General features: G+C 39.7%; 1 protein-coding gene across 2 annotated transcripts in view; it reads right to left on the bottom strand.

Moving 5' to 3' along the window:
• Window positions 1-1,417: 1,417 nt before the first annotated feature.
• LOC119891736 (metal transporter CNNM4) overlaps window positions 1,418-15,714 on the bottom strand; it is a 48,678-nt gene continuing 34,381 nt past the window's right edge. Inside the window, exons 5-8 of one of the 2 annotated variants that reach the window (XM_038703564.1) lie at window positions 11,914-12,010; window positions 10,295-10,357; window positions 6,119-6,297; window positions 1,418-5,627 (exon numbers count right to left, since the gene is read on the bottom strand). In XM_038703564.1, the coding sequence (XP_038559492.1) occupies window positions 5,370-5,627; window positions 6,119-6,297; window positions 10,295-10,357; window positions 11,914-12,010 (597 nt within the window). In that variant the 3' untranslated portion in view covers window positions 1,418-5,369. The remainder of the gene's footprint in view (window positions 5,628-6,118; window positions 6,298-10,294; window positions 10,358-11,913; window positions 12,011-15,714) is intronic. The other variant, XM_038703563.1, reaches the window with a different exon arrangement.

Here is a 15,714-nt window from a genome sequence, read left to right as displayed (position 1 = left end):
GAGTTGTCACAAAGACTAGAAAGGCGCTATAGGCCTACAAGTAGGGAGCATTACATTTACATTTGACCGCAGCCCTCGAGTTTGGCATTTGGCCTGTTTTTTTGGGAACCAGAAGTGACCATATTTGGATGAAAGGAAGCTGGGAGGGATAGCATTGCAATCACAAGGTAGCCCCGCCCTACAGCACACCTTGCTTTATCGTCTATTTTCCTGTAAATGGGGCCTTAATTTACAAAATGAACATCGTGGATCATCTGGAGGTTTATGGTAACATAAAATAAATAAAATAAAACAATATATATAGTTATTTAAATCCCTATAGAGATATACATACAGATTCAGGAAAAAATTCTGATGTTGTTTGGCAGCCAGAGTCGTTTTTCGTTCAGACCGGAGATTGTAATAACTACAGGTTGTGTGGTGTATAACATATGTGCATTTGACCATTACAGTTTAAAATAATACTCTAGCAGCTGGATAGAGGCTCAGTGAACTCTTAAGGGGGAGTAATGATTGATGGGTGTGTAAAGAGTGAACCCTCCTATGGAATTTGACCTCTGACCCAGTGTTAGGGGGAGTAGAGAGTAGTGTGTATGAAGGGACTGAACCCTTCTATGGTGTCTAACAGATGTTTTCACTTATCCTACAGCACTGTGCCCTTATATGGTATTTAGCAGATACCTAAACATGTCCTATATAAGCTGTGTTCGATGTACAGAGAGACAGAGTGGTTATCGGGCTGGGTCACTCTCCAAGCTGCTGCAGAGCTTGTAATTGATGCTGAATTCTTTGATGTAATAAACTTTTATGACCAAGAACAGTGTCAAGCAGATTCCTTCTCAACACATCATTGCAGCATTATTGTTCGGACACCACAGTTGTTTAAAACTTTTTTAATTGCTGAGAAATATCTTTCTTTGCTTAGCCTTGCTGAACTAAACTCTTTAGGCATGTTAGTCATATTCTGCCACTTTCAAAGGAGAGATATTTGTATGAACATGTTCCAACACCTTGTATTTAATGTTTGAGGGCAGATCAAGGAGTATCATAAGGCCTACTGTATATATTGGTTCCTCCTAACTTGGATGAGTAAAATACATTATTTCATCAACACTCTTATTTTAATCAAAGGGCAAATCAAATAATGAAATCATTAAACGCTTAGAATATCTACATTTGTTAAAATAATTATTGCTTCTTGTTTAGTAACTACTGAATATTTACATAGTATGCTTGGTTTCTCATTTACAAATTTTCTTATCATTCGTCATTGTATTGTATTTGCTCCTTTTAGGCTACCAGTGTCACTTTTATGTTTTTTTTTTCTTTATGTGTTCCCCGGAGGGATCATTTTAGACACCAAATGAGTCTAAAGTCTAAAAAGTCCCCAGAAGAAAGCAGGACAGTCACAAAGATCCATAGAGAAATATATCTCAGGTTTATTAATAACTTTCTTCATCTTCAAAACTCATTAAGACATAAATTATAAAACAGTATTTACACCTTGCTTATCTGTTGCGGTTTAAGTTAAAGCATGCTGGAGAGAATGACGGACAATCAGTTTATTTCTCCCCAAAGCCTGTCACTCCGTTCGCTCTGTTCCCGAATGACAAATAAAAAAAGGATTGTTGTTTACCACAATAACTGACAGTGTTCAAAAGCATAGAAAAATTAGCAAACTTGATCCATAGGCATTCACGTACACCTACATACACCCACACCCACACATACATACACACAATGAACCTAACCCCAGTACAATACAATATACAGTACAGGGGGCGGGGGTACAGGCACGCACATAAACAAAATCGCCAACAAAAATGGGGGGGGGGGGGGGGGGGTTCAAAGATAATTCAGGAATGAGCACCAAAGAATTTCCAGTACAGTACAGCAAATTTCTGGCTTAGGAAAAATGCTGCGTTCCTTACTAAAGTGCTTCAACCTTTAATCACAGATGCCAGTCTGGGCTAATTTTCTTCATTACCTATATTGGGAATGATGGGGAGTGCCTGTTCAAACGATATAAACAGAAATATTTCTTGAAAGCCCAGGTTGAGTTAAATGTCAGTGACTGGAGCTCAAGTACATTTCATTTCAATCTTTATCCCATATCACTAGCTTTTACTTACTGGGATTTTCTCATAAAAAGGTCTTCTTTCAACAGTCTTTCTCAAAAGATTAAACATGTTGTGTTTATCCTAAAACAAACAAGTATCTACTGAATTGGATACTAAAATTTTATCAACTTTTTAAAAACAAAAATAAAAAGGATGACTTTTTGTCAGCATATAACAATATATCCCAACCAAAACACAATTATTAGGTCACAAAATAGTAACAAGTAAAACAGCATGACTATCATGAATACCACAATCACCAGTGCATAAAAAGGGACATTTTAGTTTTTATTTCTATTTCCACCAGAATTTGATCTTTGACATCATTTGCCCTCTTTGCCAACTTTGGCTCAGAAACCAATCTGTACCCTGGCCTTGGCCCACAGAAGTTTAACTAAACCAGTAGTTGTGAAACTCGTCATCAAAATATGATTAGTGTTTCTAATTATGGACATTTTCCAGTCGGTCTCGGAGGGTGTGTTTGGTCCTGGTCCGACTGCTGACCTCTGGTTCCGTTGCGTTCTCGCCTGGCTCCGGTTCTGGTGCCCATTCCAGACTCAGGCAGATAATAGAACTACTAAGTCAGCTGCATGGCAAACTGAGCTAACTAGCTAACAGAAGTTAGCAGGAGTTATGACTTGCAATATGCTGCTGAGCCCAGTCCACAATTTATTTGGGTTTTTGAAAACACAAGCCTGGAATTTACAGATTCAAAAGTTAATTTTCTTGTTTTTTTTCCCAAAACACTAAGCTTTCGCAAGTGTGAAAAACTGTAAATAAGATTCTTTTGAAAACAGAAATGAAATCATCAGTCAAGCTTTAGTTTCAGATTCAAGCTGAAAATGGAAATAAAGTGCTTCATAATTCCTCTTTTTTTACTGGAGTGCCATTCGGTTGTCGGTTGGGGAAGGGGATGACTTTTGCTACAGAAGAAATGAGGGGACAAATGACAAGCTGACCACATGTTTTAGTACAAACAAAACAGTGCTTCAGTTGTTTTACTTCCAAAAGAACAGTTTGTTTACCGACAGAAGTGGAATTTAGTGATTTGAAAACGTGCTGGTGTTGTTGAGAATCGGACACTGTAGATCTCAGAAAAGCAGCAATAAAAAATAAAATAAAAAAAAAACACCATCACAAACTATTCCATTTGTGATGAAATTAAGTGTTACAATGATATTGCTTCTGGTTCACCCACTTCCCTTCAGCGTCTACCGTCTATTCCTTGTGATGTCCTACGTTTCCCAGAATCCCTTTTTACAACGTTTAGAGAGCAGATGAGACCTCACTGGATTCACTTGCGATTTATGTTTGCTAAAGAAACATGTAGCGATACAGCAGAGCAGCAAAGAATGTGAGAGCAATGCTTACTACCAACACAACTTCTCATGTGGCTGCATTGCATTCTGGTGTTGTTTGTGTGGAAATCAATCTCTGCCTTGGATTTCACGTTATGTGAACGCTGAACATCTTCGCAAAACAAAAGACTACAAAGCAAACCTTGCTCCTTGGTCTTAAAAACAAAAACCTGATGTATGATTTACTTTTCATGTTGTGTATCACAATAAAATAGTCTATGAAACACCACTGTGGCTATGCAAGAAATCACACAGAGAATAATCTGTCAAAAGTCAAAATGTACGAGATTTAGGGAGGACTTTTGCTTTAAAATCTCCTCTGAAGGTACAGTAAAATACAACTGGAGTGTGTGTAGTTCTGTCAAAAACGTGCAGTGATAGCCATAAAATATACAACATTGTTTCCCACAAAACTGACTAAATTTGGCTGATGCCAGGGCTGAGCGGTGTGTTTGACTACAGAAATATAAACAACAATAAATGTCAAAGTTTGCTGTTCAGTATGCTGGAGTGACCCTAGGTCTGGTTTACAAAAAGGAAAGCCAAATATTACCACTGAATGCAAAGGAACATTTAACATGTAAAATCTCACAATCAGACAAAATAAAAATAAAAATCACCCCTCCCCCACTGACAATAATGTATATACACACACACATCGAACTCAATAAATAAAGTCTCAGATCTCTACAAGTATTTTCTATAAGAATGTGATCAAGCTTCCCTCTTTTGGTTTCAGTTCCCATCAAATCTGGTGATGGCCATTTTGGTCACATACTCACACAAACACACGTCCACACAGACAGCCCACCCTAGCTTATAAAGTAGGAAAGGACTCGCCAAGTCTTGGCGCTCTAAAAAATATACCATCTTTATAAAAGCTGATTCCTATACGACCCACCACGTCTTCTCAGTTCTGACGCCCGTGAAAGAAAACAAAAGATTTCGCAGAGAGATGGCTGTTTGAGAGCAATGTGGCCGCAGTTAACGTACCCTACACATTTAATTTTACACATTCATAATAATCATATTGATTGTCCTGATCACGATACAGACGGGTTGTCTATCGCTGATGAATCTCTTAACAACTCTAGGATAAAGGCTCTGGGCTACTCACGTTGTCGATCCAAGAAATGAGGAGGACATTTCTAAATATTTCACTGTAAATTTCTTCAGAACATTACTTTGTTTGAACTCTGCGGACATGCTCGGGTGGTCTTTGTCTTCTAGCTGTATGGATGGTGAGGTGGAGATGCGGGTTGCTACACATGCGGCGGTGGGTTGGTTTGCGGTTTTTGACCACATTTGCACGTATGTACGTCGGCAAAAGGATGGGGAGGGGGAGGGGGGCGGAGTCTCCCTGAGTCTCTGATTAGGGACGATGAAGCAACACACACATACACGAGTGAAGCTCGCCTCCAAACGCTGATAATGTTGATGGGCAAGAGAGAAAGGAGCTTTCAGGTCCAGACAAACAGGTTCTTCAGTGGCCAGTTAATACATTAAGGAGGATGTGCAAACACACACACACACACACACACACACACACACACACACACACACACACAGATACTCCTTTCTGTTTATGAACAACCAAATATAAGAGTTGGGTCGATGATAGAAAAGTGGATGTAGCAAGTTCCCACAATACACTTTGGCATGTCTGTGTGTGCATGTGTGTGTGTTGTTAATCCTTGCATATTTACACAATATGCATGCACATGGCTTGTCTTTTTATGCCTCGTTAGCTGTGCCAAGGCATGTGTCCCCATCCCCACTGACACACTCACACACCAACATGCACTCCTCCCCTCCTCAGCATACATTTGAGCGTAGTAGTGCGTGCGTGCAAATGTAGGAGTATGGAGGGAGGCGGGGGGTGGTGGTGGTGTCAAATGCTGTTTTCCAACTGGCTATGGTGGTTGGCTGTGTGCGGTGAGTTCTGCTCGTTGAGGAGGAGAAGCGTCGTCTCGTCCGGCCCGTTCTCCGTCGGGGTGGAGTCCGCTCCCAGGTCCGTGATGGTGGTGTTGGTGGTGGCGGGGGGAGTGGTCTGATCCAGGCGAACCGTGTTGTGGCCACTCTCCGGGGACTGGGGCGTGCTGTCCAGACGAGACGCCATAAGGCCGTTTTGGTACTGGGCTCGCGTAATCTGAGGGAAGGAGGGGGAGGGTGCCCATCACAATTTACTGATGTCTTCAAATAGCTTTTTTTGACCCACAGTCCAAAATCAAAAGATATTCAGTTCACTGTAATGTAAGACACTGAAAAGCAGCACATTTTAAAAGCTTGGACCATCAAATGTTTAGAGTTTTATTAATCCATTCTCAAATTATTCTTTCTGTCGACTGACTACAACTCTAGCTCAGAAGCACCATATCTTCTTTATCTGGACTCTTCAGAGTGCACTACAGCTATGCCTCAGCCACTTAAATCCTCATTTTTTCAAGTTTGTTGATGATCAGTATCTCATGTTCATGTCTGTTTCACCAGTTAGTGTAGGATGCAGAAAAAGTGTTGTTCCTCTGGTTATCTGCAGTTTGATATATTGAAGTAGGATAGCATGTTTACTGTTATTCCATGAAGTAGTGTAGCATGTTTACTGTTCCTCACCGATTCATCACGATCAAAATCAAAACCAACCTTGACAAACTGCAGGTCGGTGAGAGCTCGGACGTAGAAGTCGGGTGTGTACTGCTGCGAGGGGATGCTGTTGTTGAGCTGGCTGTTGCTGCCGCTGACTGAGAGCGAATCTGTCCGGTCGGCTCCGCTCAGAGAGGCTGTACGGTTCAACCCGCTGAGGTGGGACGGTGAACGAAACTCTGCAAACATGCACACACACACACACACACACACAGAAAAGGTTATTAACAGCTCCTGTTAGCAATTGCAAGACAGAATTGTGCGACAAAGATCCATCAGGGCCGTCCTGCATACATCCATGAAATAGGAAACACTGCTTATCACTACAGAGAGCTGCGGTGGTTTCAAAGCAATTTATGAATTAATGGCTCTATGATGCAAACACAGATCAATATAAGACCTCGACAGCACAAGATGCAGTGTAGGCTCAAATGCAGATAAATAGTAATGATACGAATGAATGAGACTAATGACATATGAGCTGTAATTAATGCACAAAATAACAGTAACATCTAAAGAAAAGTTAAATCTGTGAAAGCAAGAGAGACAGAGGAGGCTAACAAAAAGGGCGGGTTAATATTCAGTTATTTCAAACAAACCCATGACCATTTTTACGGTACATACCATTTGCTTTACTATCACAGATGTCTCATCACAACCAAAGGCAGTGACATGTAACATTTCCCGGCAGCATAACAAGCAGTTACTAAGGATACACATCACATACTTACTTAAAGTAAATAGTATTTTCAGTGATTGTTTGAGCAGTGCAAGATGCATATGGCCTATGAACAGAGGTGGAAACAATATTCAACACTACACTCCCCCAAAAGTAAATTCTAAAAAGTCTGTATGGATGTATTTATACCAAAGGAGGAGAGTAGTTAACGTTTAGCAGGACACTAGTATTAGGTAGAAATTCTCAGACAGCTTGTAAAATGAAATATTATAAAAACATGTATGTGAAACATGGTATATAAACATACTTCACGACAACTTTGTCATTATCGATTTTGTTGATTTAAATTCGTAATGGTCCCGGAGCCCAAGGGGACATTTTCAAATGACTAATTCTGTCAGACCAAAAATCCAAAAGCGTAAAATACTCCCATTTAAGAAGTCAGTAATCGCAAATGTCAAACCTGGAAAGTGTCCGAAATGGGTTAATTGATCAGATATTTCAGCTTTAGAGTACACGACTGAAACCTTGATAATGATAACAATAGCTACTCATTTAAATAGCACTTTTCAATCAATGTAAAACTTAAACAAGTCGAGAAAAATATTTAGTCTCAATGGGGTTGGGTGTTTTTCCATTTTGGGCGTTTTAAAAGGACGACAACATCCAAGAGAAAATAATGAACCAAATACAGTCCAAGTTAAAGAAAGCTGCTTGCTCTGCTTCCAGCCAGTTTGCTCTGCTCTTGTAGGGCTTTTAGTCATAGTTCTTTCTTAATAATAATAATAATAATGACACTTAATAATTGAATCAAAGGCTAAACTTCTTTTAGCTAGTTATTTTCCACCTCTGCTACAACATACTGAAACTTCAATGACTAACATTCATGGGAATCATCCAAGCTGACAGTTTAGTTTTTATTGTAGCGTGTTTTATCAAAACAAAAGCATACTCTCCACTATGCCTCACACACACACACACACACACACCTCACACACACCTCACACACATGCTCTTTACCAGCTGTGTATTATTACCAGCAGATGTGAGTCTTCCAGCAGCAGGGGGCCTCAGTGAATCATAGGAAACTGTTTTACCTGGACACGTCAATTGCATTAGCTTTCAAAGAATTAGGCTAGCTAGTTAATCCTGGATATCTACAGCTAGTTTTCTAGTTAGTGGTTAGAGTTCACTTAGTCATGAGACAATTTTTCTTATGTTGAAATTCAAAGCAGTAACGTTTAAGACCAAGCAGGCAACTTTTCTTCATTTGGAGTCATCTACAACCATAACATGCCTAACCACTCAAAACTTCTTTAGCTTTTTTGGGTTACAATAGGTTTTTGAAGGCTTTTAGCGTTCATGTGACAGAGTAACAGACTCTTGTTTATGTCATGTTAAACTTAAGGAGATATGAGATCATTATCTAAAAAGTCTAAATATTTGGATTACTTAAATATCGCTTTACGTCACTGTGAGAGCAGAGAGTGCAGAGCTGTTTACATTATGCAAAAGCATGATGTAAGATTTCTTCATTTTCCATTTTCCCAGCTTCACTCACATCAACCAATGCAAACTGATGTAACCAAAAGTTTAACACTAACAGATCTTTAGATACAAGTTTCTTTGATCTAACATGAGGCTACTCCATTTTTATTCTGACAAACATGGTTTAAGAACAAAATCTTAGGACTAAGCTCTATGTTTTTTAACTTCTTCTGTCTTGGCTGCAATTCAGCTAAAGTTAAAAACGTATAGAAAAGTTACCTCCTGGATCTTCAAGACATCTACTTGTGGCCTGGTGCTCACTGAGTGAGTTAATGTGGATGATTGATGGACCCAATTCCAAACAACAATCCTCACTTCTACCCTAATACCACACCTTAAAATAAAATAAAATAAAAGACAGTTATCTAAACATCTTCATTGATAATAGCAAGACTGAGTAGGTACTGGGATTGCATTTGGAACTGGGCATTTATGATTAAGTAAAAAAAATGTCTTAAGTTGTTTGTTTTTTACAATTTGATGTGCTCTAAAATACTACAATCTACTTCAGCAATGATGGCCCTTTAATTCTGAAACACATGGTTTATACCACATCATGAAAGTGAGGGATAGGACAACAATAGCTGCATCTCAATAGCTCCACATTCTCTTCTTCTTCTTCATTCCTTTTATTGGTTTAACAGTTACAGTGTGAAATACTGGTGGACAGAGGAAAAAACCATCTGAAGCTATTACGATGCATGTAAAGTTGACGCTGCAAAGAGCAGACAGCTTTAACCCTCAAGGGGCTTCAAGTCCCATCTGGAGTGTCTCGAGATGTTGTCCTGTCCATCTCCGTGCTACATTAGGAGGTGCCATGTGATCATTTTCTGTCCCCAAGTGTGCTGACATTTTGGCAGATGTGCTCTTTGATCTATGTTGGGACCTGTTTCACCTTTAAGTCTCCTCTGTACTTCTGAGGCTGAGGTGTTAACTTTAAATTGCTTGTTTTTTGTCCACCAACAGTTCAAAACCCAAAGATATTCAGTTTAATGTCTTGGAAGACTATGAAAACCAGTAGCTATTCACATTTTGAAAGCTGAAACCAGAGAATTTTAAGGAATTTCTGTTTAAAAAAAACAAAACACGAATGCTTAGCATTGTTGCAGATCTTTCTGTCGCTCAACTAATTGATTAATCACTGCAGTTCCAGTTTGTACTGAGTGCACTGAGGATTTTACAGTTGAAAAATAAACTTGTGAGTGCTCTCTGTTGGACAGAGTATGTAATGGCATCACTCTTTATGAATGCCCTCTAACATATTACATACATTTCTATCCTGTAGTTTGTTGTTGGCCTGGCCAACAAATACCATTTCCAAAGGGAGAAACCACAAAGTAGATCATCATCACTCTGCCTCCTACTAGAGTCCAGACAAAACTCTTCACGACAAAGGAAATTTAAATTCATTAAACATGAATGCTGACCTCCGCCTCCATGTGTTTGCTAAGAATAGACTGACTTACACCTCCTCACTGCCTCCTACCCATATGCTCTGCGAAATTCATGAAAAATGTTGATTCAGTAGAAAACAGCAAGCAAAATGACCTCATTTACACATGAGGTCATTTTGCTTGAACAAAGAGAGTATTTGCCAAAATGTAGCTCAGCTCAAGTAGTCAACTCTTTGCAATCCTTAAAACTACAATGATTCACACAGGGTAGAAAACTGCAGCTGCACTGCTGAGTTTGCAGTGAAACCTTTGAAAATGTTGCACCTCAGGAGCATAGAGCAATCAGTGATGTCATAGCTGGTATTATAAACAGATGGACATCACTGATTGTGGTGTATATAGATGTGCAACCATTGTTTTAACAACATGTGCAAAACTTTCAAAGCCACACCCCACACCAAATCAACAGCCTGGACTTGCCCACCCACTCCAACCCCAACCCCCCGTGCCCTGCCCGTCCTCGGTGTTAAAGGACCCAGACATGCCGGAGTTTACCTGGCAACCGAGAGAACAGAGAAAACCTCTTAAAGGAGAGGTGGCGAGGACGAGGTGCAGCCACTGAGAGGGGAGAAGGGAGGAAGGAAGGAGGAGGGTGGTTGGTGGGACAGAGGGAAGGGGACCAAGAGGAGGGAGACACAGGGAGTGAGACAGTGGGACACAGCTCCGTTTCCAGACTGGGCGAGGACATGCAAAAACACAGAGAAATTCTGCTGCAGGAACATCGCACTTCTGTTTGAAGGGGAATTTTTCAGGTGTGATGACTGTTCTCGTTACTGAGCTGCCTCTGAAGGTCTGATCGATCAGAAGGTTGATGAAATGGGTGAATGAGCGCTGGTAAGAAAGAAGGAAGGCCGGAAAATGCACCTCAAAGAGTAAGCTGTTGACTGAGTGTTGAGATGAAAATGAGACAAGATGGAGAGAGAATTGCGGGATTTGAAAGGATTCAGAACCGATCCTGACTCGGCCCTCAACAGTTAGGCAAAGTGTCGATTTTATTTGGCTGTGTACCGTCCATGGAGGTATAGGTCACAGTGGACATCAGTGTAATCCAACTGGTTAATGTAATATTTTATGTTGGCCTTGGTGCTGAGCTATGGCTTGCTGTTAGCTTAGTATTATGAAGACATAACATTACCCTTTGATAACTTTAGCTTTCTCAACAAAATGACTATTACCGAGCAACTGAATCTGTTTGTTGTATGTTTAAATGTAACCTAGGTGTATGATGGGTACCAAATCATTACATTACTGTTTTTAATCTTATATAGCTGCTAATAGATACATTACCTCATCGCTATTTACCCTGCCAACAGTTTAAAAAAGAAAAACAGAATAAAAAATAATTCATGCATCTTTCTTTCACTCCGAAACAAATGCACAAGATCAAGATCTTTATCAGGTGCCACCAGATCAACACAAAATGAAAGTTCCTTGTAGTTTCTTTAAAGTTAAAAGTCTAAACAGTTGATGAAGACACACTACACATTATACAACGAAGAGTAACAGACTGAGATCTTGACATAAAGGGAGGATCAGAGCTTAAAACATACTGTAGATAGAGACATGAATGGAAAGATGAAACTGATAACTGAAGTGGACTGCAGACAGACTGGCTGACCGCTGAATGTCAACAACACAAACAACCAACACAAAACAGAACTGTCAGAGAGAGGGAAAAAAAAAAGCTGTCTTTGATATCATACAGTACTGGGACTTTTTTTTTAAATGATATGATAATTGACTGATTTGCCTGTTCACAAGCAGGTCATCAAGGTCAACCACAAGACGGTGGGGTGAATGAGGGCATGTTAGAATAGAGAAGTGTGTCTCTTTGTGTGCACATTACATCTGAGTATTCAAAAATTAATTTTCTCAAATTTCAGGACCTAGCTAAAAGTCATGAGAGAGTTACTGTAAAAAAGCAAACAGAAGAATATGGTTTATGACTGCAGAACTGGGCCTGTTGTATATTTTCCCACTAGGTGGCAGCAGAGACCTTCAAACCTGAGACATTACACAACAAATACTAATGTGATCCTACCAGTGCATGAGATGATGAGGAGAGGAAGACGAGAGGAGAGGAAAGGCAGAGGAAGAGGAGATTTTGGACTTACCCAGTGTGGGAGCACTGAGCGCCATGACACCGTAGAATGAGAAAGGTCCAGTCTCAAACTTCATGTTCTCGTTGCCGGCCTCCACCTCCACTCGTCCCTGGAAACCCCCCCCACAAACATGGATATTTTATGAGAAAAGCATCAAATCTTGACATTTGAGCAAATATTTGGCAATTTTGCTTAAAAATTACTTTAATCATCATCAGAATAGCTGTGATTTAATTTTCTGTCAATCAAAAACTGAACCAGACAACTCCGAACTGCATGATTACTAATTATTTACTAAATAGAAAGACTGACACTGTCTTGTAACCTATTTTTTAAGAAATTATACTGTGTGGCCTCTAGAGGGAGACATACAGTATTTATGAAGTCCTCTGAAGAGGCTCTGCATCATCTGCTGGAGGAAACATGTTTACTTTGGCCCTGATTAGACTATTTCACACTCTATAAATCAGACTTTCAAAAGAAATGTGGCTGAAAGGGGGGATGACAAGATGCAGATGCAAATGAGGAGAGGAGGGAGGCAGACCTGCTAGAGGTTCTTTAATTAAAATCAAGGTTACGCAGATGATAGATGGAGACATTAAGAGTCAGAGAGGGAGGTGGGGGGATAAGAGGACAGAAGGAGTAGACAGAAGGGGGTTAGGGAGGCCTCTGTGTTGGTACAGTGAGTTGGCCTGATTCGGCCACTGGAATGTGTGAACTGCAGCAACAACACAGCACAGTTAATCCACACTGTTATCCCTCCATCCTTCTATCCCCCCACACAGGGGCCGGTCTGATGAAAGCGGAACAGGTGGTAAAATAAAAGGGAGGACAAACAAGACAGGGTGCCGTGCAGGGAGGTCACAGTATCAAACGGTGGCAGATTAATGAGAAAAGTCAGTTTAAGATCTTTAATTCCAATGTACAGTTTAGTAATTTTAACACAGTTATTCCTCTGCAGCTGTTTGATTTGTGCAGTATGAACCGTTTTTAGAAACTCACCTTGTCCTGCGAAGTCTTACTTAAACCTATGCAACATAGTAGTGCTGTGGAACAATGTTAACGCTCCCCCTTGTGAGTTTTGAGAAGGTGCTGAAAAAGTTACTTTAGAAGAAGACTGAAAGCTTTTTTTAAAAAAAGATATTCTTGTTCCTTTATTTGTAGCTTTGTACATGGGGGCACGTGCTCTCCCAGGTGAGCAAAAAAATCTAAATGCAATTAAATTTACTGATACTGCAATTTCGAGAGATTTGCAATATTGGAGGGAATGATAATTTTTACGTAATTTTTCTCATTTCCATTGAAAAACATATATGAATGATTACAGTGTGTTTTTTTTGCAAGGATGTGTACTAGCCCTAGTTTACAGCCCTAAATTTCCTCAGTCACCGTCGTCTTTTCTATATGTTTACACGTTTCCCCTATCCTAAATGACAGCTAATCTAATCTAAAGTCAGGTTCTGAAATCTACAGCAGAACTCAATGTATTTTTCTATTTCATTCAGTTCATTAAAATTCCATCTAAAACAAAATATTACTGGATAATATAAGCAAGTATATTAGATTTTTTCTTACCCATATCAGCCGACCACTACAACATAGTTTCACATTCTAGTCAGGACTTTAAGGTTTCTAAATATTTCAAATATATCAGGATGGGCAGTAGGGATATGGACTTAAAAGGATGCAAATCATTTAGAATATTTCCATTTGATGTGCCAGTGCATCAATAAAATTTATCACATCTTATGTTAATACTTCACTCAGTCTATGCTTTATAAAGAAAAACAACGTGTTGGAACAAGCACAAACAGAATCACTGGTGTATTTCCTTTTCTAAATTTGGAGGACTTTGTAGTTGTAAGGTATACAACATTGTATTTGTTTTACTGCATGTAAAAGCATCGGATAGAGGTTTATAATTACACACTCACAGATCATTAACAAACAAGGTCAGTGAACTCAGTAACAACAAGAAGTTTTACAGAAAAGGGTCATTCAAATCAGACCGTCCTTATTTTACTTCTGTGTACATTTCAGAGAGCAAACATTTACAAACATAAACCATGTGATATAACCATCCCTCGTGCTATTTTAGGTTGCATGCCAATTTAGAAATCTGGCTTGGATATTACAGGAGAGGCGGGGAGGAGGGGGTGCGAGTGTTTCTGTCACTGAAGTTACCGAGTAGGCTGCTCCCATCACTAACGCTGTGCCGCATTAAGATCACCGCATCTCCCTGCAGCTTAACAGCGAGCGCTTCACAAACGATGTCAGCACGGATCAGAACTAAACTCTACTCGACAGCAACACAACCGACACTGCAGACACAGAAAGCACAAGACTGACTATTGTGCTGCTTTACATTTCTCATAAAAATCAAATATGTTTGCCAACTCAAGGGAATGCAACAAACGTGTGTCCCTCTCAACATGCTGCTTGCTCACGCTGTAAAGACAAAAATGTCAATGAACATGATCTAAAGTCATTAACCTTTCTGATGCTTACTTTCTCTCTCCAGGGTTGCAAATTACAATTATTAATGTTGCTCATTAATCTGTCATTTATACTTTTAATTTATCAATGTATTGTTAAACCTGCTAGTCACAAGTACTCCGAGAACCAGGGTTGTGTCTTCAAATGGCTACTTTTTCCCCCAAACAACAGCGCAAATCCCCAAAATACTTATTTTATTGCGATATAAAGAAGAGAAAATTGGAAAATCCAATTAGCAATCTGAAAAGTTTTGGCTTAATTACGGAAACCCTAAGCGGCTGTCCATTTAAATATTTGTTTTACTCTGTTTTCCCGTGGTAACGAGATGAGTTTCTTGTGATTTCGAGATAACAAACCATAGCCGAATACAGGGGTCGGCAGGTGCGTTTATTTAGCATAATTTCAGATAACATTTCAGCGTGACTGGTTAGCTCAGGTAGAGCAAGGGACTCATAATCCAAGGATTGTGTGTTCGACTTGCCCTTTCAACAACTTTTTCTTTCTTCTTCTGTGTGTTTTTATTATCCTCTTCAGCAAAGTTGTTATGAAGAGATTCAGGGAAATCCAATCAAACATTTCCTGACGGCTATTTTGGAACCTTTGAAATAACCGTCAGGAAATGTGTAACATCGAATGGATTCCGCTGTAATGAGAAGCGCAGGAATTTCCTCTCCCTGTGAATGATGGGGAAATGAAAAGTCCATAGGCTGATGAATGTGGACCAATCGCTGGGATGCACACAGTCCAGCGCGTGCTTAATTTTGAGCATGTGAAACGGTCTCTTCATAAGAACTTTGTTGAGGACGATTGTGAAAAAGATAAAAAAGTTCTTCAAAGGTCTTCAGTGAGGATTGAACATGCAACCCTCGACTGACTGAGCTAACCAGTGACACTATAAACCACTTTGAAATTAACATTAAGAAACGTTCCTGCCGACCCCTGTGTTAAACTACTGTTATTGTGTTAAAATGATCACGTTATCACGTGAAAACGGAATAAAAAAAAAAAATTGAATGGATGGCCACTTAGGACTTCCGTTCTTAATCAATGACTTAAACAATGACAAATTGTCAAAATCGACTTGACCGCAGTGGAGAGAAATAAAGAGTGAAAGTCGTCATGAATGAACTGAAAATAACATTTAAGTCTCATTAAGGAGTAAAATTGCTGTGCACAAATGAGACATGTTTTGGAGGCTGGTGTATGAGAGTGCAATCGTGTGTGTCCAGGCAAAGAATGTGCACTGTCATACCTTTAGGCGTGTACTTTAGTCCACATACTCTACACTAACAGGAGCGTGTAAACCTTCACCGCTCT

This window comes from Micropterus salmoides, unplaced genomic scaffold, assembly GCF_014851395.1.
Source record: "Micropterus salmoides isolate LMB-PRFRI ecotype aquatic unplaced genomic scaffold, ASM1485139v1 Ms_hic_scaffold_7, whole genome shotgun sequence".
Lineage (NCBI taxonomy): Eukaryota > Metazoa > Chordata > Actinopteri > Centrarchiformes > Centrarchidae > Micropterus > Micropterus salmoides.
The sequence above is the reverse complement of the archived record's forward strand: the minus strand, read 5'-3'. Positions and strand labels throughout refer to the sequence as shown.